Source organism: Ursus maritimus (assembly GCF_017311325.1).
Source record: "Ursus maritimus isolate PB19 chromosome X unlocalized genomic scaffold, ASM1731132v1 scaffold_X1, whole genome shotgun sequence".
NCBI lineage: Eukaryota > Metazoa > Chordata > Mammalia > Carnivora > Ursidae > Ursus > Ursus maritimus.
In genome coordinates, this window is record NW_024423319.1 from 114,667,081 (window position 1) to 114,689,830 (window position 22,750).

The 22,750-nt window shown below is 48.4% G+C and overlaps 1 protein-coding gene across 4 annotated transcripts in view; it reads left to right on the forward strand.

The window, feature by feature from the left end:
• Positions 1-22,750, forward strand: part of GPM6B (glycoprotein M6B) — a 199,001-nt gene that overhangs the window by 117,354 nt on the left and 58,897 nt on the right. Inside the window, exon 1 of one of the 4 annotated variants that reach the window (XM_040634396.1) lies at positions 6,644-6,983. The exons of 1 other annotated variant lie outside the window; for it this stretch is intronic. In XM_040634396.1, the coding sequence (XP_040490330.1) occupies positions 6,923-6,983 (61 nt within the window). In that variant the 5' untranslated portion in view covers positions 6,644-6,922. Of the gene's footprint in view, positions 1-6,643; positions 6,984-22,750 lie in introns of those variants that run through there. 2 more of the 4 variants (XM_008696378.2, XM_040634407.1) reach the window with 2 other exon arrangements.

Here is a 22,750-nt window from a genome sequence, read left to right on the forward strand (position 1 = left end):
GGGGGGGGGGGGCAGGCGTGCTGGCTCATTACAAAGGAGGGAGCATCCATCCACCAGGAGAAGAGAGATGATCTGTAAAGAAAACTGTCGGTGCGGCCCCTGGGGGGCGCAGCTGGATAAGTGCCTGACTCTTGGTTTCGGCTCAGGTCATGATCTCAGGGTCGTGAGTTGAGCCCCACGTCAGGCTCCATGCTCAGTGGGGAGTCTGCTTGAGATTCTCTCTCTCCCTCACCCTCTGCCCCTCTACCCTGTGCTTGCTCGCTCTCAAATAAATCTTACGAAAGAAAGAAAGAAAGAAAGAAAGAAAGAAAGAAAGAAAGAAAGGAAGGAAGGAAAAGAAAAGAAGTGACAAGAATGGGAAGAGAGGTAAGTGGGAAGGAGAAGGAGGAGGCTCTGTTCCCTGGAGCTGCGGGGCCACTAGGAAGCTGTGGCTCAGTCTCTAAGAGGCCGGACTTTGGGGGGGAAAAACTATTGGTTGAAATGTGCAAATTTCAGAGGAATTAGTAGTTTGAATAAATATGGAAACATACCTCCTGGTGATTAAATGACTCCCCTCCGAGGAGTCATTCTGAGGCCATAAGAAACCTATAATCTAATTTCAGGGAAGCAGAAGTGATGTAGAAATGTTGGGGTCCAGGAGAGAACAGTCCAGAGAGAATTCTTGACCATTTTTGGTGCAATAAGGTGGTTTTATTAAAGCACAGGGACAGGACCCGTGGGCAGAAAGAGCTGCACTGGGGTTGTGACAGGTGACTGATTATATACTCTCAAGTTGGGAGGGGGTCAGGGAGAGCGTAAGTCTCCAAGGCATTTTGGAAACAAGGTTTCCAGGACCTTGACAGGGCTGGCTATTGTTAGGGAAAGGTCATTTATTACTGTTTAGTATAAAAACTCAGTCATGAGAGCCTTCACATGTGTGTCGGTGGGCCGTATCCTTGGAGGATGATTGCTAACGCATGTCTTGGGGGATAGAGATCAAGGAAGTTTCCAAAGGAATTTCTATATGTTAAAGTAGACTCACAGGATCCTGGGGGTTCAGGCTAAGATCGCCTTTTGCCCTCAGCAAAGTGTCAACATCGAGGCAGCTGAGCTCCCAGAGGAAGGTCACTCTGCCTGTGTTAAGGACTTGTCAGTGGGCTGTAGGCAGTAGGGAAATTTAATTTTTTCTTTTGCCCCCGTTTTCCACGTCAGAAAGAGTAGGCATTTGACAGACTTGATTGATAGCCTGGTGACCTTGATGAGGCTATGTAAGTAGATTATTGTGCATTCTCATGTGTTCATGCCGTTCTCGATGAATTCCCGGTTGACTGGACAATCACAGCCATGTAACATAGAATAGGGACTCAGTTTCTGGCATGTGGTAGGTGCTTAATGAACCTTGGTTGAATGAGCGAATGAATGAACAAGTGAACAAACGAACGAACCAGTCGGCTGACGAGGATGATGCCCATAGCGGCCGACACGAGAGTCTCTCACCGTGGTCTTGTCATGTTCAACGCTCCCATCAATATTTTGGATCACAGGCATATGAGATATGTAAGGCAAATTTACTAGGAGCTGGTGAAATTGTGATTTATTATAAGAAATATTCAGTCCTGACTTCTGGCACAGAGCTCCTGAAGCCCTTGGAATTTCCGGTAAGGGAGAGCCACACAGGTGTCTTTTTCTATGTTAATGAGGTGACCGACTTCTGGAAGCTAACGATGCGGACTGGCTACTGGTAGAGCCGACTCTGCGATTAGAGTGATGGAACTTTCAGTCCCAGTCCCATCCCTCCCCCATCTCCACCTCTGGCCAATGATTCAATCAATTATGCCTCGGTAATGAAGCCTCCATAAAACCCCGAAAGGACAGCGGTCAGTGAGCACATGGAGATTTGGGGACAGTCCCGTGCTGGAAGGGAGCTTGGAAGCATCTCTTCATTTAGCTTCTGATTTGTATCCTTTCGTATCGTTTATAATAAACCCATAATCTAGTATGTAAAATGTTCCTCTAAGTTCTAGAAGCTGGTCTAGCAATTGAATCCGAGAAGGAAGGGGGTCGTTGGAGCCTCTGATCTATAGCTGGTCAGTGGGAAGCGCAGGCGACAACCAGATTTGGAACTGGCATCTGAATTTGGGGGGGGGCACAACTGGGGGGTGGGGAACGGCAGTCTCAAGGGCCTGAGCCCTTAACCTGTGGGATCCGATGGCCCCTGGGTAGAGAGTGTCAGAACTGAGTTGAGTTGTAGGACGTCCCGTTGGTGTGGGAGAGTTGCTGCTGGTGTGCGGACCCTGCACGCACACATGTGCGCGCGCCGTGAACCTGCCGGCCAGAGCTGTTCGTAACAAAATAAACCTGGGAAGATAGTCATGGAATAGATCGGAGAAGAAAAATGAAAATTCTCTCGACAAGTTTGGAAACTGGACCAAGATGGCAGGCGCAGGCCTGAGCCCCAGGTATGAGATGACAGTGTCCCCCGGGCCCCCGGAGCGTCCTATTCTGAGAGGAATGACGGTGGAGAAGCCCCAGGTGTCTTGCTCCTCCTGTGCCATCACTCGACCCAGATTCTTCTGGAAGTTCCAGTGACTGTTTGGTGGTAAATAGATAACTTTCTGATCGGCGGTCCTCATCCTCTTTGCTCTTTCTACAGTATTTGACGACATCTGACAGTCTATGCCCTTCGTGGACCCTCTTCTACTTCTCTCCTTCCACTTCAGTCTCGTTCCCCTGCTTTTCTCGTTTTCCCTCCTTAGCCTCTTTGACCCTCCCTTTCACGGTTTCCCTTTCCCTTTATATTTAAGAGACTGTGTTCCCTAAATTCTCTAATCTGTGTGTTTTTAGTCTGTGTCTCTCCCCGGTCATCTGTTCACTGCTCATTTAAAATGTACTTGTGGAGGACCTGCTGTGTGCCGGGGACCGGGACCACGTCCCCACCCACCCGCGCCGGAAACCCCAGACTGCCCTTCGCATCCTCCTCCTTTCCCACCCGCATGTATCCAGTGCGCGGTCACCGGGGTCCGTCCCCCCCACGCCCCCGGGGCCAAAGCTTGGCCCTCATGGTGGCTTGTTTGCCAGCCTCTGGCCTCACCCTGTGCCACTCTGTCATTCACACGACCAAGATGATGAAAGACGATGACCCTTGTAAAGTACAGATCAGATTCGTTCTTGTGCGCCCCCCCCCGCCCCCTCCCCCCCAGCGCCAGGCTGCCTCCGGGATCAGCAAGGTGTTCAACCTACGTGAATACCGGCCTACGGCCCCGGTCACCAGCCTTCATTTCCCTCCCCCACTCTCCACCCCCAACACACACACCCCCTGTGCTCTGAACCCTCTGTCGGGAAAATCACCTCCGCAGCACACTGACAGCACCGTTTTCCTGTTTGTGTGCTCTCTGGTGTTTCTGGGGACACTCTCCCCTTTCCCTGTCCTGCCTTTCCCTTCTCTACGCTTCTCTGTTATCCACCCTGCTCTGCTGGGTCCTTTCCTACTCTTGCCTTCCCTTCTCCACCCTTCCCTACCCTCTCCTACCCAGCAGTTCCCAAGCACACTGCAGTAGCCAGCCCAGCTCTGCGAAGCTTTCCCCAAATTCTCTTCCCTCCTCTCATCTTCTTTGTTGTGACACTAGCGTGCTTGCAGCCGGTAGGATCGCGCTGGTTTCGGAGGGTTCTCGGGCCCTGCAGTCTGTGGGTGACTCTCTTGTGAAGTCTTGTGCTTCTTGGAGATGTCAGCACTTGGAAGGTGATTCCATGCATGCGTGTGGAACTGGCTCGAATTCTGCAGACGACTCGCAAATATTGAACCTACTGTGAAATTGCTGTTCTTAGTCAATGTTAGCAGCTTGTATGGTTCGATCTAATACATCCATTTTGTGTCAGTGTTTGTGACTCCTGTTTTGGCTTTCAGAAGTATTCTTCCCTTCAGTCAGACTGACTTAACTCAGGGGTCTCAAAGAATATTATTCAGCTTTACGAGCCATCTCCCATCCTACTCATTACACATAGCTGATTGTTCTGGCCAAAAATGGACGCATGCCCCAGAATGTTACAAATGTATACTCTTCCTTCTTGCTAGTCACAATTTTTCTATCATGCTTTGTCCAACTCAGATGGTTTTTCATAAGCGTCAGTGAGATTTTTGAGGCCGTTAGTGAAGGTAACTTTTAGAATTGTCCCGCGCTATCAGCCTAACGAAAAGAACATGGTGAAGTTGTGAACAAGGCAGAAATGGTGACTTGTTCATTTGCATATAGTTCTTCAAGGTGAACGTAGATCAGGGTATCATCCGGAGAATTTGTGATTTGTCCAATAGCTTTGATTTCTAAGACTGTGATACAGACCCAGACTTCAGAGTTCTCCTTAATTTGAAAATGTCTTCCATATTTAATGTAGACCCCCTTCTGTACTCTGCCTTCCCCCTTCAACAACATCTAACGATAATATTCTTTTTTTTTTAAAGATTTTATTTATCTATTTGACAGAGAGAGACAGCCAGTGAGAGAGGGAACACAAGCAGGGGGAGTGGGAGAGGAAGAAGCAGGCTCCTAGCGGAGGAGCCTGATGTGGGGCTCGATCCCATAACGCCGGGATCACGCCCTGAGCCGAAGGCAGACGCTCAACCGCTGAGCCACCCAGGCGCCCCTAATGATAATATTCTTAAGTAATAGCCAAAAAAGTATTTTATTCTGCCATGTGTATAATTGAATGGTTTTGTTAGATGCTTTTTAAACAAAACCAATAGCACAGCTGTCACGATTGTCCCCTTTGGTGCCGAATTGAATTTTGTTTTGGATTTCATTCTCCCTTAAACTGCTGAGGGAGAAGAAGCCCGTCACAAAGTAACAATTGCCATCTTTTGGTTTGAATGCACTTAAGCAGTCTTTGCAAAAATGCGTAAGACCACCCCGTTTGGGCACATCATCCGGTTTTCCCACGAACGTAGTTAGATCACAGATGAATCTCATTCTGACGGTCTGAAGTTGGAGGCTGCCGTGAGACAACAAAATTGGCTGGGCCGTCATTTAAAGGAATAGTTGATTGTGGGTGTGGACTTCGAGGAGGATGGCTCAAGTGAAAAATGAGAAGTAAAATCAGAAGAAAATGTTGGAACAGGCTAAACGGGTTTTCAAAATCTTTTCTAGCTTACCAGAGGCCAGAGGTATTGAATGTAGACGGTTTGCGGGATTATCTCAAACTAAGTCATTAAAAGATCAGGTTGTTAGAGGATTTTGATTCGGGATCTTGCACATTTTTTTTTTTTTTTGGAAGTGTTGAGCAACAAAGCGTCAAACCTTGGAAGAGATTTTTTAGGAGAGGGTGGTCTCTAACTTGTCTTTATGTTCGCTTCTAAGGTGGGTGCTCAACCCAGCCAGCTGGCAAGCTGTGATCGGTCAGAGAACCCTTCACCCTGTGGTTTTCGGGGTTCATCCCTGTAGTTGACTTGAGTTTCTATAAATACCTTTAATAGAGACAGTGAAAGTAAGTGAGTCAACCGAATGCTTAAATCATAGTACAGAAACCAGTGATGCTTGGAAACGTATGGCTCATGACCAAGAAAAAGGCTTTTCTATGCTTGGATGGGCTGAGACCTGTGGTCCCATAGTATCTGGGTGTGCGAGAAGGCTCGTGAAAGCGGCAGTTCGTCATTTTTGGTACAATAATAGCCTTTACGCCGGGGCGCCTGGGTGGCACAGCGGTTAAGCGTCTGCCTTCGGCTCAGGGCGTGATCCCGGCGTTATGGGATCGAGCCCCACATCAGGCTCCTCCGCTAGGAGCCTGCTTCTTCCTCTCCCACTCCCCCTGCTTGTGTTCCCTCTCTCGCTGGCTGTCTCTATCTCTGTCGAATAAATAAAATCTTAAAAAAAATAATAATAGCCTTTACGCCGAACATGTAGACTGCTCTTGAAAACACCCTTTTGACTTTGAGGGAGAGCTCATGAATAAAGCTCTATGTAGATACAGTCATGCCCAGTAAGAAAAACCGTTCTATTTTCATTTTCATTCCAAGAAGTCACCAAAATGTCAGCTAGATATACTTGTAGCATGTTATGCTTACTTTTAAATACGGAGGGATACCTTTTTATGAATTGGGCTCAAGCTCAACTTTCTCTTTCTGTCACATATGTTAGTTGTAGACAGTGTATGGGTTATAATTCTGATGCCAAACTGCATACAGCTTGTTAAATCCATGTTGTGGGTTTTCTTCCCTCTTAGGTATTTTTTCTTCCCTAATATATATCTTATGATGCATATCTAATATATAATTATATATGTAGGTTTCAGCTAGCGTGAGAGACAAATCCTAAAGAAAGCGAATAAAACAGAGACCGCGGGCTGGTCCTCTGACTCTCTTCTGCCAGGGTCGGGTAAATGAACTTCAGTCAGACCGTGAAGCCCCATAAAACGGTCCGCCGGGGAAGGAAGGAGTTTGCAGGGGTGGAAGCCCAGCATTCTGCAGAGAGAACAGACATCCCGACCAGCTGAGTCACGTGGTGGGAGGGGGCTCTCTCTCCCTTCTCCTCCACATCCCGTCCTCTGATGTCACAAGTCTGTTCTTCCCTGGGAGAGCTGATTAGCATTCAGTGGGTGCATTTGGCCGGGAGCGAGCGGCGCGGGCGAGCGAGCGGCCGGGCAGCGGGCGGGGGCGCGGCTGTCCCCCGGGAGCCGCAGTGGGACGGGGCGCAGGATGGCTGTGTTCTAACTGGGATCCTCGCTGACGTGTGGCCGCCGGCTCCTTGGCAGCTGTCTTTTTGGACCAGTAGGCAGAGGGAAACTGACGCTGACGAGCCTTTTGCATCTTGGAAGGGGCTGTAATCTACTGTAGTGAAGAACAGAACCTCTCAATCACGCGGTGTAAATAAGAGACGGAGGAGAGTCCAAAGGAAAAGGAAGAGGAGGGGAAAAGTGTGTGTTGGGGGAGCGGGGAAAAGCATTTTTGGTGGATGGTATGAAGCCAGCCATGGAAACTGCAGCCGAGGAAAATACTGAACAAAGCCAAGAGAGAAAAGGTACCCAGCCCTCTGACAATAGCCTGTTTCAAGCTTTCACTGGGGGTGCTTTCAAAGGGGTAGCCTGGTTTTGTGTCTCTTGTAAAATAGCTCTGAAACAATCCCTCTGGCAGGGTCTTGCTTTCAGGGTGGTTTTTGCCTGTAGGCTGATGTTAAATTAATAGAGCAGCCTTTCTTCAGCCCATTCCTGTTCCAAATCTTCCTACCGAATGTGGGATTTCTCAGGATGTCTGCAGTTGGTCACCTTGGGTAGCCGAATTGGGGAAACGGTCTTTTTTTTTTTTTTTCATTAATATAATGAGTCGTAACTTAGGTCTCCCGTTCTGCATGTTATACCCCAGGGGCATGGAATGCGTTATTTTCTGCTGATGCTGGGGAGGAACTGGAGGGGCCGCAAACTATTGCTTTGGTTCCGCTAATGCCGCAGTGATTTGGGATGTTTTCTAGTTTTCTTATTGAATTTGATAGTTCTTTCCATGTATCAGGCCCTGACTGTGACTTGTAATAACCATTTACAGTGGGAGCTTCAGAGCGGGGATGTCAGCTCTGTCACCTGGTGCTGATGGAGCGGGGTGGAGGGTCCCCTGCCGTTTATGACTTGGAGATTTGGAGGAGGAAAATTGGTAAAGGTCCTGTCCCTAAAGGGGAGTCTTATTACAATGTGGACATAGGGAATGGCCTTTTTAGAGAAATGCATGTTTTGCAGAAAGAAAATAGAAGCCGAAATTCATCTGTCTCTTCCTAGATAAAAACTGATCCCAAGTGCCCTAGCACATAGAATCCGTTCAGCCACTGTGAAATTACCATGCAGGAGAGACGCCGCTCACCTGTCTCCCTCGCCCGAAGTTACAGACTGTCCTAGAGGCACAGGGACATCCTCTACACCTGCAGTGGCTCTAGTGTCACCAGCCTTCATGCCAAGGTTATTTCCCACGGCCCTGGGATCGACTGACAGTCACTAAACAATAGTGATTTTCCAGGGTGGGAGCACAACTCTGTTTTACTTACGAAGATGTTGGTTGAACTGTCTGAAATTGTCAACCATTTTACACCTACAGACATGGCAATTTCCTGTATTCGAGCCTACCGGCAGGCTGGGCTACAAGCCGCTTGTTTTTATACGGAATTTAATAAGCAGCACGATTTCATTTCTTCAATTAATTAAATTTCAAAGTCTGATAAAATCTGCATAACACGAAATTTACCATTTTAGCCATTTTGAAGTGTATGTTTCGGTGGCATTAAGTATTTTTATTTTAAAATTGGCAGTTGAATTCAATCCCTGCATGAAACCTACCTCCACCCGCCACAACGAAACAGAAAGCTTGCCTTTTCTTGTATGTACATATTTTTAATTTATATGAATGAACGAATAGCAATAAGAGAAGCTCCGGTGAGTATTTATGAAGCTGAGAAACAGAGATAAAAGTATAGATTGATTTCCGCGGTGATTAGAGATGAAGTTTGCGGGGAGTAATCATGTAATAGCGCTGTTGGGAGGGCGCCTCTCACAGTTCACAGCAGCGTTTTCCTAAAATAGATGATTTCACGTAGTGCCCACTTTTTTATTAATGTGGTATTTGCCATATTAATAAACCAAATTAACCATTGATAAACCATTCATAAAACCGTCTTGGTCTCTGCAAAAACATACCTTTATTTTTTTTCCCTCTCCTAAAGCAAGCGAGGGGCATAAAACCAATACCAAATCATCACTGCACGACTGTGTGTCTCGTCCTCGTTTAGTCTTATGGGCTGCTATCATTCTACATCAATTAAAGACTACTTAACACCGAACCCACAGGCTGTACTACATCTGTTGACCGTCTGTAGGTGAAACCTCGTTCATTAGCTCTGGTTTTAGAGACAAAATGAGAAGCAAGAGGTGATTTCTGGAGGAACCGCAAAATTTGCCAAAATTGATAAACACCAGCTGTGAGGTAATTCAAAAATGCCAGGTGAACACAAGCTATTGTCACATGTAGACTTCAGGCGTGAGTAAGCACGGCCAGGGCGTGTGTCGGCTGCCGCCACCGGGGTTGTGGTCCCTATGGGACCCGCCACCAGTGCCCATTTGGAGGATGGCTTATCTGCTAATCTTCATTTAGACGAATAAGTTCACATGGCAGCTTCACCCAAGTCAAAACCCACACAAGTATCATCATTGTCATTTCCCAGTTTGCTCGTCCATTGTCATTCTAGGCACACACGCGTGCCGTGCGCGCACACACACACACACACACACACACAGAGGCATGAAGTGACAGGCACTAATGTTTCTGCCTGCTTGTCACTCCAGTATTCCTTCCCATTTCATTGGAAATTTATAAGATAAATGTTGATTTCCTTGAAATGTACATTTAAAATTTTCACATAATTGGGGTATGCATTATATAATTCTGGAGCTGGTGGATCTTTTTTGTGTGTGTGCTTTTCTTTTAAGCCTTTTCACAGCAAGGGATTTAATTCCTGAAATTAAATCCTATACATTTTGTCACTTCCCACAGAGTTTTTCATGCACATCTATTTTTTTCCCCTCTGTTCCTCCTTTCCCATTTGTTTTTAGTAGTTGGTGCTAGGGGCTATACCTGCCTCTTAATTTGGGGTATTATTGTCCAATGGGAATTCTAGCTGTGGGTAATTACTACATTGCAGAATTATTTGGATTATTATTAAGAATAGAAATTAAACTTAGCTTTATAAATTGACCTCAACTTTTTTAGGTGGTCTCACTTCCTTCAGCAGGACAACAGAGCTATTGCTTCAGGAGGGCTTTGCTCCTATTTTAAACAAAAATAATCCAAATCCTAAAAAATATATGTATGTGTGTTCGAAACTGCCTCATGGCTTTTGCTACAGAACACCACTACGTGGTCAGAATTCCCCAGAAATATTCAGTAGATATGCAGAAATTTTTAAGGAAAGCAAGCTGGTCTTCTCAGATGATGTAAGAAATGCCAGGTTATTACAAATAACGGTTTTTACATTGGAAGCACTAAATTGAATCAAAGTGTAAGGATTGAGTAAACAGACGCACTGAAATGGAGTAAATGGAAGGAAGGAATGAGACTGAATCAAAGGAACTAGACCATGGGCCTCACTAATAAAGAGATGGAGAGCTAGGCTTCTATTTATTTCCGTGGAGTATTACTTGATGGCAATTCATTTGTGAAAACCAGTGCGTCTGGAAGTACGGGGAGTGCTCCGTCAAGGGGTAGAAAAACAATTGAATCAATTGCTGTATTGTATGAAAAAAAATCTGTGATGCAAATTGTTTTTATTACATGTAGGAAATTGGAATCTACTGAAACAATTATAGTCGAGCTAGTTAAGTGCCTGGAATTACTGCTGAAATAATTTGGAGAGTTCCAGGCATCAAACCACATAGGAAGAAAAATGTAGTGAATTGGAAACAATGTGTGATTGGAAATAAATTTTAGGACATAAGCAACATAAGAAATGAATTCAGATCGTTGACTTGGGTAAAAAATTAACACATGCATTTAAGTTTTTTTGATCACATGTAATGTCTTGTGTGTTTAGGTTTGGTTTTGTTTGTTTTAATTCAAATGCGTGCACTTTGGGCCCCGTCTTATTTTTTTAGGAAGAAAAGTCTTCTAGAATTTGTGGCCTGTGAGCTAAAACCCCTGAGGGACACATTTAACATGTTATGCTCTTCCTGGTGATGTAGAAATGATTTGATTTTGAGATTTTTATTGACAATTTCTAACTTGGTTACGTGAATATGGTATGGAGAAAGTTTTAGATGCAGTTTTTCCCTCTAAGAGTCTGCCAGGGAGGACATTTGAAGAGAGGGTGTCGGGATAGGCTGTAGAGAAACGCATGGTGGGCCAGATGGTGCTGGACGTATGTGGTAGGTATGATACAGCTTGCTTTTACCTTATTTTATTTTATTTTATTTTAGAAAATTTAAGGGTGGAGAAGATCTCAATGAGCCATCTGGCACATCTCCTGCTTTTATAATGTTTCCTTTAGCACATTTTTCAAGACTTGGCCTTGCTATTTCATTAGACAAAGAATTCTGACCCATTTCTGGAAATTTAGACTTGCCTTCCTTGAAATTGGGTGGAAACCTCAAGATCAGATTGTCACTTTACAAATGGCGTTTTTCTGTGACTTCAAACTACAAGTTGATTTAGAGTAAATCATCTTAATGACGTGACTTGGGAGCCTCGATGTACCCAAGAACGTGTGAAATAGCCAGTGAGTGTCCCCACAAAGTAAATTTCCCCTCACTGGGGCTCGGTGATGAATTGGATTGTTCCAGAGACACGCTCTTGCCTTTTTCTCCTTGGGACCGAATGTACAGCCCTGTGGGATGGCCGGCCAGGAATAGGGATGGCTGTGGGATGGAGGAACAAGGCGACACACACTCACTTGTAAGAAAGGGAGGCTCCAGTCTCAGCTGCACAAATGCACCTGGTTATTCATTCATTCGTTCATTTAATAATACTCTCCTTTGACACGTCACCCGTCCTCTAGCCTCCCAGCACACGTCACAGGCGTACAGGGGCGCTTCGCTCGTCTTAGGCACCATTATGTAGAGCAGGATCTTGGTTTGAACCTTAATTTTGCCAACTCGGTGGCAGATTAAATAGCAGGACGACAGTGCCAGAGGGGAGAACTTTCCTCCTCATCCGGCCCAGGGACCTGTCTCTTCCAGACACGTGTAAAAAGAGAAAATAAGCTTTCTCTTTTGGAGGCTGATCTGCTCAGTTGTGTTGACTTCCTCCCGTACTCAAGCCTTAACCAGCCACGTTCGGTGGCCAAGGTCAGCACGCTTCACCCACGAAGGGCCAGAGAGTAAATATTTTAGGCTTTGTAGGCCACACAGTCTCTGTTGTAACTACTCACATCTACGGTTGTAGCATGAAACAGCCACGGATAGTATATCAACTGATACGTGTGGCCAAGTGCCGATGAAACGTTTTTGACAAAAACGGGGCCGTTTGCTGACCTCTGCTATTGATCGTGGTGCTGGTAGAGCTTTCCTTTAATATCTTAAATAATACCTAAAAATGAAGGACGATAGATCCAGCTTCTAAAGACCTTGCCTAGGGCGTATGGTCTTTCTAAGGAAGCTCAGTCTTTGTCACTTAGTTGGCTCTGGTGATGATTTCGTAGATGCCAGAAAATGTACCAGTCTGCCCCTGACTGAGTTACTCAGCCCGGTCACAGAAATACATCATACTATCTAAGTAAATGGGGGAGAAAAGGGGGGGAAAGGTACAAGGCATTGTTTTGTTTTCCTTTCCTCAATTCCCCATTGTTCGTTTCATACCCACCTTTGGTGGTGACCGCCCGCGGTTGTGACCGTCCCCATCAGCCACCACCGTTCCCCTCAGCCCCAGCTCTACATAGCAGCTCAGATGTCACAGACTTTCGTGCATCTTCCAGAATATAGGGTGGTCTCCTGCCCGTCCCTGGCTCCCGCTCTCTCAGGGGAACGTTTGCAGTCTTCCCTCGTAGAGCCTAAGCCAGGGCCTTCCTGGCTGTGTGTGTACATTTTCCCATTTCTTGCCAGTTGCCCAGCATCGACAGTGTTTTAATAGACCATTCAAGCTGAGGCTTCTCCTTGCAATCTGGTGACTCCCTCCTAAATGTTGGGACCCTGTCCTTTTAAATACAATGTATACTGTGCTCTTTGAAATTTTTAGAATTAGTTTTATATTTAATGCCTCCAAGATTTGGCTCCAAAATCGAGAATAGACATGATTTTCTTTTCTTTCATGTCTAAAGATTTACTGTTGTAAAAAGGCCTTCCCAGAAGTATTGGAAAACAGCCATCCACTTGCTGACCCCATCTCCACATCTGCTGGAATAGGAGTATTTTTACGCTGAACTAAGCATGTCTGGCATGGCCGCCATGTTTTTGTCAGAAAACACATAAGCTTTGGGCAGTCCATGGTTTTTTATTGTCCTTGCCTAGTAGCCTGTGCCTGATTGCCTGACTGTCTGGAGACATCCCCATGCATGAGGAGATGAGAACAGAGAATGGACATATCCTGTGCAGAGATGCAGGGAATTGCATGGCCTGGCTTGGGTGAGGTCAGTGTGGTGGGGGACCTGGAGGTCGGTTTCTTGGTCCGCAGGGTCCCAGGGTGCTGCCGTGCTTTCAACCTCATATTCTTCTAGCAGACATTTATTGGGCAGCTGCTGTGCGTTGGGCATGGAGAGAGGAATGTGTTTTAGAGGACGATGAAACTTTTCTAGACCAAAAGCGCTCGCGCTCCTTGCAGTGCTCTTGCCTGAGGTTGGTGTGGGCTCACAGCCACTTAACCTGCTTCTGGTTCTTTCCACCAGCCCCACTGGGTGTCTTTGCTCTCAGACCCATAGCACAGCCCACATCTGAGAGTGCATCTCCTGAGCAGAGAAGCAAAAATCTAAACCCAGGGAAAGTTGAGAGTTAAGTCCTTTCCAGAACCCCGAAATAACAGCAGGAGCTCGGGACCTGAGACCTCTCTTGAGGCGGCACAGAAGCGCGGCTCACCTCCACACTGACCTCAGAAAAACCCCTGTCGGGCTCAGCAGAAGGGTAGAAACTTGCAGCAGGCGCGCAGGCGCGCCGGGAGGGTCTGGCGGGTTCAGAGGCGTGCCCTCTGCAGTCACACGGCCCAGGCGCGTACCCCGGCTCCTCCTCCCCTGGCTGCATGATCCCGGCATCTCCTTGCCCTTGCTCTCTCCATCTGGAAAGACAGAAGGCTCATCGCACCGATTTGGTAGGATGGGCGTGGCAGACATCATGACCTTGGATTACTGAGGTAACAGGTGCAGCGTGTTCTGCGTGGCGACTAGCACATCGCGAGCGCTCCAGAAACGCGAGCTGCGCTCTCACTACTGACGACAAAGCAGCAGCGAGTAGCGTCCTTGCGCGGGTCTGATCTTGCCCTGGCATCTTCCCCCCGCCCCCTTTTAAACATCTTTAAACGTCTTTACATGTCTTACACGAGATGGTTTTGCTTTCCCTCGAAGCCATAAAGGCTCTCTCTGAAACACCACCTAGAAAAGTCTCCACTCGCCCGTGGGAGAGAAGCTCAGGAGTTTTCAGAGACCGTGCACGGTGCCGATGGGGTTCCCTAAAGGCTTTGTAAGCTTCCACACGCCCCGGGTCAGGCGTTTGCTCTACGGCCCCGCAGCGTGGCTGCTGGCTCAGGCCTCCCCCTCAGCGGTCCCAGGGCCCACGTGGAGCATTCTAACCTGATCTGATGGAATCACTGCTCTCACATCAACGTCAGAACCACTTTTTTTTTTCACAGATTTTATTTATTCATTTGAGACAGAGAGATACAGAAAGAGCATGAGCAGGGGGAGAGGCAGAGGGAGAGGGAGAAGCAGACTCCCCGCTGAGCCAGGGGCTTGATCCCGGGACCCGGAGATCATGACCTGAGCCGAAGGCAGATGCTTAACCATCTGAACCACCCAGGCACCCCAGGAATCACTTTTTGTCCTTAAATATTTGTGACCCCCCACAGGGCCTAATCCCTTGTGAGGTTTTGTGTGATTCGGAGACATAAGTTGGCCACAGGTGACCTTTTGAGCTCTTAGGGATTTTAAGATTGTGACCGCACTGTTACCAGGAGCGTTCTCTGAGTCAGGCACATTGGTAGATGCGTATCTTTCCCTCCAGTCCCTTAGGATGTGGGAAAGAGAGTCCTATTAGCAGATAGGGACCAGAGTCCCCAAGAGGCCACTCATTACCATGTGTGTGAGGAAGCAGTGGTTGGAGCCCAAGACCAGGAGCCCTTTCTCTATAAAACCCTAGGAGGTAATTAGAACAGGACTTAATCCAGAACGTTCTAATTCTCTGAAGTACTGAGCTTAAAATGAGCTGACAAAGAATATTGCAGATGTCATTGGGAGGACAGGAGTTTTATCCAAGATTCAGCAGGCCAGGGGGTCGCTGGCCAGGTTTTCAAGACTGGAGCTGGGTACCATCATGGAGGGGGAGCCTGTAGTCCCTCTTGCTTGTGTGGCTGCGGTGACTACTGCGCTCCGTTGGTTTGAAAGGGAAATAACCAGAAAGAACAGCAGTCTTGGGAGAAGCCAGATTTCCACTGTAAATAGTGTCTGCCCAAAGTGAGCATTCTAAGGGGCGGGGTGGGGGGACTTCATGGTGACCATAAGGAAGGAAAAGGCGATTTGGATGAGTTCTGTCGACGTCAAGAACGGAGGAGACTCCAGCGTTCTCGATTCCTCCTGCCTCGGTGATCAGCTGGTACGGAAAGGTTGCATTTCAGTCGTGCGTTTTTTAAACTCCTCGTTTCCTTTAACTATATGGTAAAAGAATAAATGCTGATATAGAATCTTTGCTGGAGATAGAGACACTGACTCTTTGCCACCTGAAATTGGCAGTGAACAGCAGAGCTGAAATGGAAATTGGCAGGTACCACTGGATGTACCCAGGCTCAAAGAACCACCAGTACCATCCCGTGCCAACCCTGGGGGACAGGGCTAGCCCCTTGAGCAGTCCAGGTAAATACAGCCTCGGGCTGAATTCTAATAGCAAGTCAACTGTTATCTTTAATATTATCTGTAATGGCTCTTTTAGTGTGGTGCTATTTTATGTTTTGTTTGATGCATTAATTTGTTCACAGGGGCGTGGGTGGAATTGGCCCTTGACGATTTTTTTTAATCATCTTTTGTTTTTCTCTCCTCCTCTCCATTCCACCCCATCTTTGGCCTCTTTCTTCTCCCTCCTTCCCCTTTCCTTGCCCTCACCTCTTCTTCTCAAAGGGAGCAGTGTGCAATGACATAAAGCTTTGGGTTAACTGCGAAATTTCCAATGTCTGAACCAATAACAGGGGGTGGTGGTGGGTGTCACGTGTGTCCTCCTCCACGGCACCAAGAACGGGTCTGGGGCGCTCAAGGTGCTTTGGCTCCAAGAGGACCGGGAGTGGCCCCCAATGGCTTCCCAGCCCACTGCTTTGCAGCGCTCTGTCTGAACATCTTTGTCTTTGAGAAGGAAAAATCCAAGCCCATGACATGAGGATCGGATAACTGTGTACTCGATCCCATCAGGTAGGTCCGTTGGATCTGGTTTCCAGTTTCCTTGCTCACAAGGAACACTGGTCTCAGAACTGCTAGGTGCTAGGTTGGAGTGAGATGTGGGGGCCCAGAAGCGGGGAGAACGCCCACCCTCCCCATTCCCAAAGTCTACATATATCTTATGACCCGGCTCGGTCAGCTAAAACTCAGATGACTTCACGTTATTTAGAATGTGGATAGAAGGGGAAGGTGGTGGGTCAGATAAACACAACAGGCTTCAAGTATTGCTACGGTTTCTCGTGATTACTTAGCGATACTCCTCCCACATAGTTGCATTGCCAGCTTTTTCAGGAATCAGTCAGAAATGATCGTGTGGAATCTACAACTCGAGAAAGAGCAACCCTGGGGTACAGTGTAGGACACGCATTGAGTTACACAGTCTAACACCTATCATTAATTTAAGAAAACTTTTTCTCGTAAAACCCAGATTGTGGCTTCCGGTTAATTAACATGAAATCCAATTTCGGGTTTCTACATCCTGAATTACCCATTTCTTCTTTTGACATATGGCTATCAGGCACCAGCTGCGTGTGTGTTTGCGCGCACGTGTGCACGCGTGTGTGCGCAGTGCCAGTTAGAGAAAGTGAGCAAGAAGTGACATAGACATTTGTTCTCATAGATCGTTCAAGGAATGGAGAGGGTTCTGGAATCTTGATTGAGAAATTGCTGGTAGACGTGGTATATTCCAGCACGCATGAATCCCAGCAACATTATGCTGAGTAAAAGAAGCCAGAGATAAGAATCAGCTATTGTCTGATTCCATTTATATTACATTTCCAGAATTAGCAAATGCACGGAGACAGAACACGGATTTCTGTGTGTCAGAGGCTGGAGGACAGGGAGAGTGGGCAGTGGAGCGATGGGAAGGTTTTAAGGTGACATTGTGGTGACATTGTGGTTACATAACTCTGTAAATTCACGCAGAGCCATCGAACCGTACGCTTCACACAGGTGAATGTTATAGGTAAACTGTATCTCATGCTGTTTTTAAAAACTCCCCCCCCGCCAGCATGATTAGATGTGCGCAGTTCACGGGGGAACGGGGAGGAGGGAGGTATTTGGTACCAGGACAGGAAGGCCTCCAAGTTACCAGAAACTGCTAAAAGAGAATGATGTTTGTCTTAAAAAGTGTATTGGAGGACACCAGGCTGGCTGGAGATGGAGAATAACCCGAAGCGTCTCTCCTGGACTGTGTGGGGGAGAGTAGAGCGCAGGGCCTTCTCAGGGGCAAAGCCTGTCGGCTGCTAGCTGTTGGGCACGTGCTTCGAGAGCCTCGCCGCGAAGCTCACGTGCTCCTGACCCCGCAGCTGGACCCCGGAACGCGGGCCTTCTAAGGAGCGGTGACAGCTGAGAAGAAAAACAGAGGCTTTATTTCCCACCCCCCGAAACTTTTGGGGCCTAATTTGTTTCAGAATTCAGAAGAGTTTGGGTTTTTGAAAAGTAAGGTGGGACACACACCCCGTGTGCCTCCCAATAGCGCCCACCAGGCCTGGGCGCCCCCCAAATCCGCTGCCTCCATCTCCGTGGAGAGCCCACGCCTGGGAAACGGAGCCCGTGAACAGCCTCTTGTGCGTTCGGCTCAGGTTTGGGCACCAAGTAAGCTCAGCTTGGAACCGGTGTTGTTCCCAACCGAGCTAGACAAAAACCCCAAATCCCATGCTTTCAGAGTTTGTGGAATCCTGGGATGGTGGGGGGAGACAGGCCGAACTCCGAGGGTATCCCACTGCCGGTGATACTTCACGTGAGAATTCCCTGAACAAGCGGGTTCTGGTTGAGGGGGAGAAAACAAAAGCATTAAACCTGCTTTCTAGAATCACCTTCCCAGATCCTGCAGTGGCCTTTACGCGCACAAAGTTCGACCTTTCTGTGCGTATTGACTACAGTCATCGGAACACACACGCCTCTGGGGCGCGCGCGCTGGGGACAGTGTGTGGCCGAGCCAGCCGCACGGCCCTTACACAGCGCGGCCCCCGCGAGGGGACCAGCCCAGCCATGTGAGCGCCTTCCCAGTTGCTTGGAGATTTTGTTGGCTCTTAAATCAACGCAGTTGCCATTCTGTACTTAGATCCCAAAGCAGATGGTGTGAGGGGAAAAAATAGAGAATTCCATATGGCTCTGGTGTGTTCCCCCCTCTCCCCCCAGAGTTCTCAGTTTCTTTCCGGGGGGGAGGGGCGTGGAGGTTTCCAGAGAGGCTGAGCAGATCTTTGCCGAAGGAAAATGCCTCTCCCACCTATGCGGCGGTGAACGCAGTGACCCCCTCCCCCCTGCTCCCCCAACTTGCTTCTTCCCCACTGGAAGAGTCAAGGCGGTTCCACTCTGCTTTGCACACCTTCATCCTTTCACGTCCCTCGTTTTTGGTGTAACTTCCCAGGAGAATTACAGTTTTAGGACTCGGAGAGTTAAACCTTTGCCATAGGTTTCTTTTTTTCTTCCGTTTTCATTCTGTAACCGCTTTGGCCAGGTAATGTGCACATCGTGTTGAGGCCTGCAGGGAATCCGAGGCTGGGGGCCGCGTGGACGACCCCGCGCTGCGCTGCCCGGGGGCCGGGCCCGAGATGGTGGCGTTCGTGCCGCAGCTGCCTTTGTCCGAATGTGGTGCTGAACGTAGGGCCGTTGTGGGGCGCAGCTTCCGAGCGTAGCCTAAGAGCGGCCAGATCCTCTGCTCCGAGTGTGATCTGTGGCCCCGCCGACTTGGCCTCACCTGGAAGCTTGTGACAAATGCAGAGTCTCAGGCCCCAACCCAAATCTGCTGACTCACGGTTTGCATTTCAACAAGATTTCCAGATGGTTCCAGTTCAGGTTGAAGTTGAGAAGCACTAACTTAGAGGAAGGCCCAAGAGTAAGAAGGGACAACTGGAAAGGAATTGAAGAAGTGGTTTTTATCCTCCGGAGATCTAGAAATCTCTTTTTCTTTGGAAAAGGCTGAGGATTGCTTCAGGGATTCACTCTTCCCCGTCTGTCTGTGGAGAGGCCTCTGCAAGAGTCGCCAGTCACTGAGGCTCTGAGTCCTGGTTAGTCTGAAGGACAGTGACCTTGGATTCTCTCTCCGCCCGCCTGAACCTCCCCTCGTTCCTGTGTTTAAAATCTTGCTGAAGGAGAGTGGGGGAGGGGAAGCGGGAAAGCGTTGTGTCCTCTTGGCAAAGAGAGGGTGAGGAGGACGTTAGTGCGGGCTTGGGAGAAACTCTCGGATGTCCCTTGTCGTGTTCTTTAATATAATCCAGTGACTTGCTGGTTGCTGTTATTTAATCTGGGCTCTAAGCACATGGACCAAGGATGACCCTTCATGCACCGGTCCATCCGGGGTTCAGCGTTCAGTCTGATAGCCAAGCGGCCGCAAGATCATCCCCTCTGCCAATCACCAGTCCCCTCTCTGCCCATCTCCCAAACGCAAATTTTTCTGATTCTTGGTTTGAGATGGCCGTAGATCCTTCCAGAAATCCAAAGAGTGCACCCTCTCACGCATGGACCACCCTGGATGGTGTGGGGCGTGCCTGTGTGTGGGTTGAGGTGAGAGTCGAGCAGGAAGCCCATGTGTCCACTGCTGTGATCAGGCCACGGCCGGGTTCTGGGTGGTTGCCCTGGTGTGACCCAGGAAGGCGAGCCCCCTCACACCTCCAGCCTGTACCCCTCTGGCCCCTGCTACTGGGTGGTTATTCTGTAGGCTCGCTCTTTCCTAACCCAGGCTTGGAAGGCCACTAAGTTCGAGGTCTTTCCTGCACATGCTAGAACTGTATTTCTAGGTCGGCTGGGAGGGCCCCTTATCTTTTCGTGTACGTCGCTGAGGCTCCGTCTGTGGTCGGGTGTCACCTGTAGCCGGTGGTGTGGTCGTGCTGTGTGGACGCTGATGGCCGGGCCTCCCTGCTCTCGAGAGTCTGGTTGCAGAGACCTTCTTCCCTCGCACAGCCTGGGCCGGGCAAGCTCGCCGGCCGACGGCTGCCGTAACTGCACATGGTGCGGCTTCAACCAGGGTTCACGGTGGCCACGGCGCAAGCGGGTCACAGCCCAGGTTCGCGCAGTAACGTGTCTGAGGATTTTTGGCGGCGGCGGCGGCGGTGGCTGGTTTAGAGTTCTTTGCAGTTGGTTTTCCGCCATGGATCAATCATTTCATTTTCGAATCACCTGCAGTCTTCACGGAACATGTGCCGTAGACAGCAGTTCACGGTTTTATCGCTCATTTACCAAAGCCTATTATTATGTCAGCCAAATAGACATAATTTCTTGTTTATGAATGTTCATTTTTTTATCAGCTATCTTGTGAGTATGTGATTAGCGCTTGATTACATAACAGTAGCTGCCGCGTCCAGAACTCCCTTTGCCTTTTGGTCTCGTGGCTGATCGTCTCAGCCCAGGGTCGGCAAACAGAGAAAGCACAGATGAAAAGCACATTGATCAGTATTGAAGATCTGGAGCTTTCTATCAGACACAACATCTGGTTTTAGGGACACCAACTTGGATTATCCAAAGCAGCGATTCTCATCTTTTAGAAATAGTGACATCTGGTCTTCACTTCCTTTATGGCACCCCTTGTGTGCTGTGTTTCTGTTGGAGTTAATTAAAATGAATTGTGTTTCGAGACCCTCTGCCACCCTTAAGAGCTAACTGAGATACCGCGGGGTAGGAGGCTCGAGTCTGCCCACCTCCCCCGGCTGCGTCCTTTCGGGCATCCCTCCTGTTCACTCACAGATAAGCCACACCCCCCATGGGTTTCCATGTCTGTCAGAAGCTTATATAAAATGGCTTTTGTGCTAAACAGAAATCTCTGCATCTCAGAGAGTCAGTTAGGTGGGATGGGGCTTGCATTTTATCTGGAAACTTCTGTGGACAGTGCTTTCCCCCGAGGAATAACTCTAGTGGTGAAAAGTGAGGCTGGGGAAAGTAATGGGATCAACATGAGCCTTTCTATGCTCCTGAAACGACTCTGTTGACATTCGTGTGCTCTTTCCCAGTGGTACTAAGCGGAGGTTATGGACATTCCCGGGAGGACTTGACTTAGCCCAAGCTGGTGATGCCACCCACCGCATTTTTTGTAAATAAAATTTTATCAAAAACCCGCCCCGCCCATTCACGTACAGATCGTCCGTGGCCGCTTTCCTGCCACAACAAGAGAATTGAGTGGTTGCAACCACATTCCCTGCAAAGCCAGAAATATTTGCTATCCGGCCCTTTACAGGGGAAGAAAAGCCTGCCAACCCTTGACTTGAAGTATTCGCATTCTTAGCCCACGTCCAAAATTTAATCTACTTACGGAAGGCAACACCCAAAGACTTTGCTAGTCACTCACTTTCCTGGGATCATCATCCAAGATCCCTCCCCTTCTTCGCTTCAGGCTCCAGAATCCTTGCTACCCAAGGGGACCCACTGTTCACAGGCTTTAGGCTAAAGCCCCGTCCTTCTTCAGAGAGTACTTCGGCTCTTTCTGGAAGCTCAGCCCCTCCAGTCTCTTTCAGGTCGTGCTCTCACTGTCACCGTGATAAACCAAGTCCTGTGAAATGCTGTCAGGGTGTCCTTTCATCAGCTGTGCCATCTGGTATACTTCCGCAAGGTTTCTGTTCTGTGAACTGGAAAGACCGTTTCTATTTTATTAAGTGTAATATTGGGGGTCATTTTTTTTTAAAGCTTTATTTGAGAGTGAGAGAAAGAGCGAGAGCATGTGTGGGGAAGAAGGGCAGAGGGGAGAGAGTGGGAGTGTTAAGTAGACTCAGTGCTGAGCACGGAGCTGAGCAGGGCTCGATCTCATGACCCTGAGATCACGACCGGAGCCGTAGCCAAGAGCTGTCTTCCCAACTGCATGCACCATCCAGGCTCCCTGGGTCATTTTTTTTTTTAAGTTTTTATTTTAATCACCCAGTACTCATCAGGACAAGTGCACTCCTTAATCTTGGGGGTCATTTCTCTGAGGGATGGGTCACAGGAATTTGGTATGTTTTAATAAGTTCCCCCAGACAATTCAGATGCGCTCTCATAACCGTGGTTAGGGAAATAGGTCCTCGTTAGGCCATCTTTGGCAGAGTGTCATTTCAGTTCAAAACAACTTTCTGAAGAACAACGTCGACTTGAAATTCAAAGGCAGCTTGTATGCATATTGGCCATCAGTATGCCCCAAACCAAATCAGCACATCCCTAGCAGACTGCACTGCTGAATTTGACGCCAACGCCTCCTGATGTTCTTATCCTTGTCCTTGCGTCTTTCTGTATTAAAAAAAAACGTGAAAGGGTCCTGTCGTAGAGCTGTGGCTGCATATTCCTTATCTACTGTCGTGTGCCAAATTACCTTGAATTTAGCAGCTAAAAACAACATACGTTATCTCAGTTCCTGTAGCTCAGGAGTCTGGGCTTGGCTTAGCGGTCCCGGGGTCTCCAACGAGGCCGCCATGAAAGTGTCAGCTGAGGCTGCAGTCTCATCGAAAGGCCCAACCGTGGAAGAATCCACTTCCCAGCTCACTGCTGCGCTTGTTGGCAGGACTCGGTCCCATACAGACTGTTGGCCCAAGACTTCTCTTGATGCTTTGCCACGTGTGCTTTCCCATAGCTCCCTCAGGACTTGGCAGCTGGCTTGCTCGGAGCAAGTGAGCGGATGAGAGAGAAAGTGCCGGCAAGACAGAAATCATGGTCCTTGGAAACCTCATCAGGGAAGCAGGTCATTAGGTCCAGGCCACGCTCAGGGAGAGGGAATCCCACAAGGGTGTGAACGTGAGAAGGCG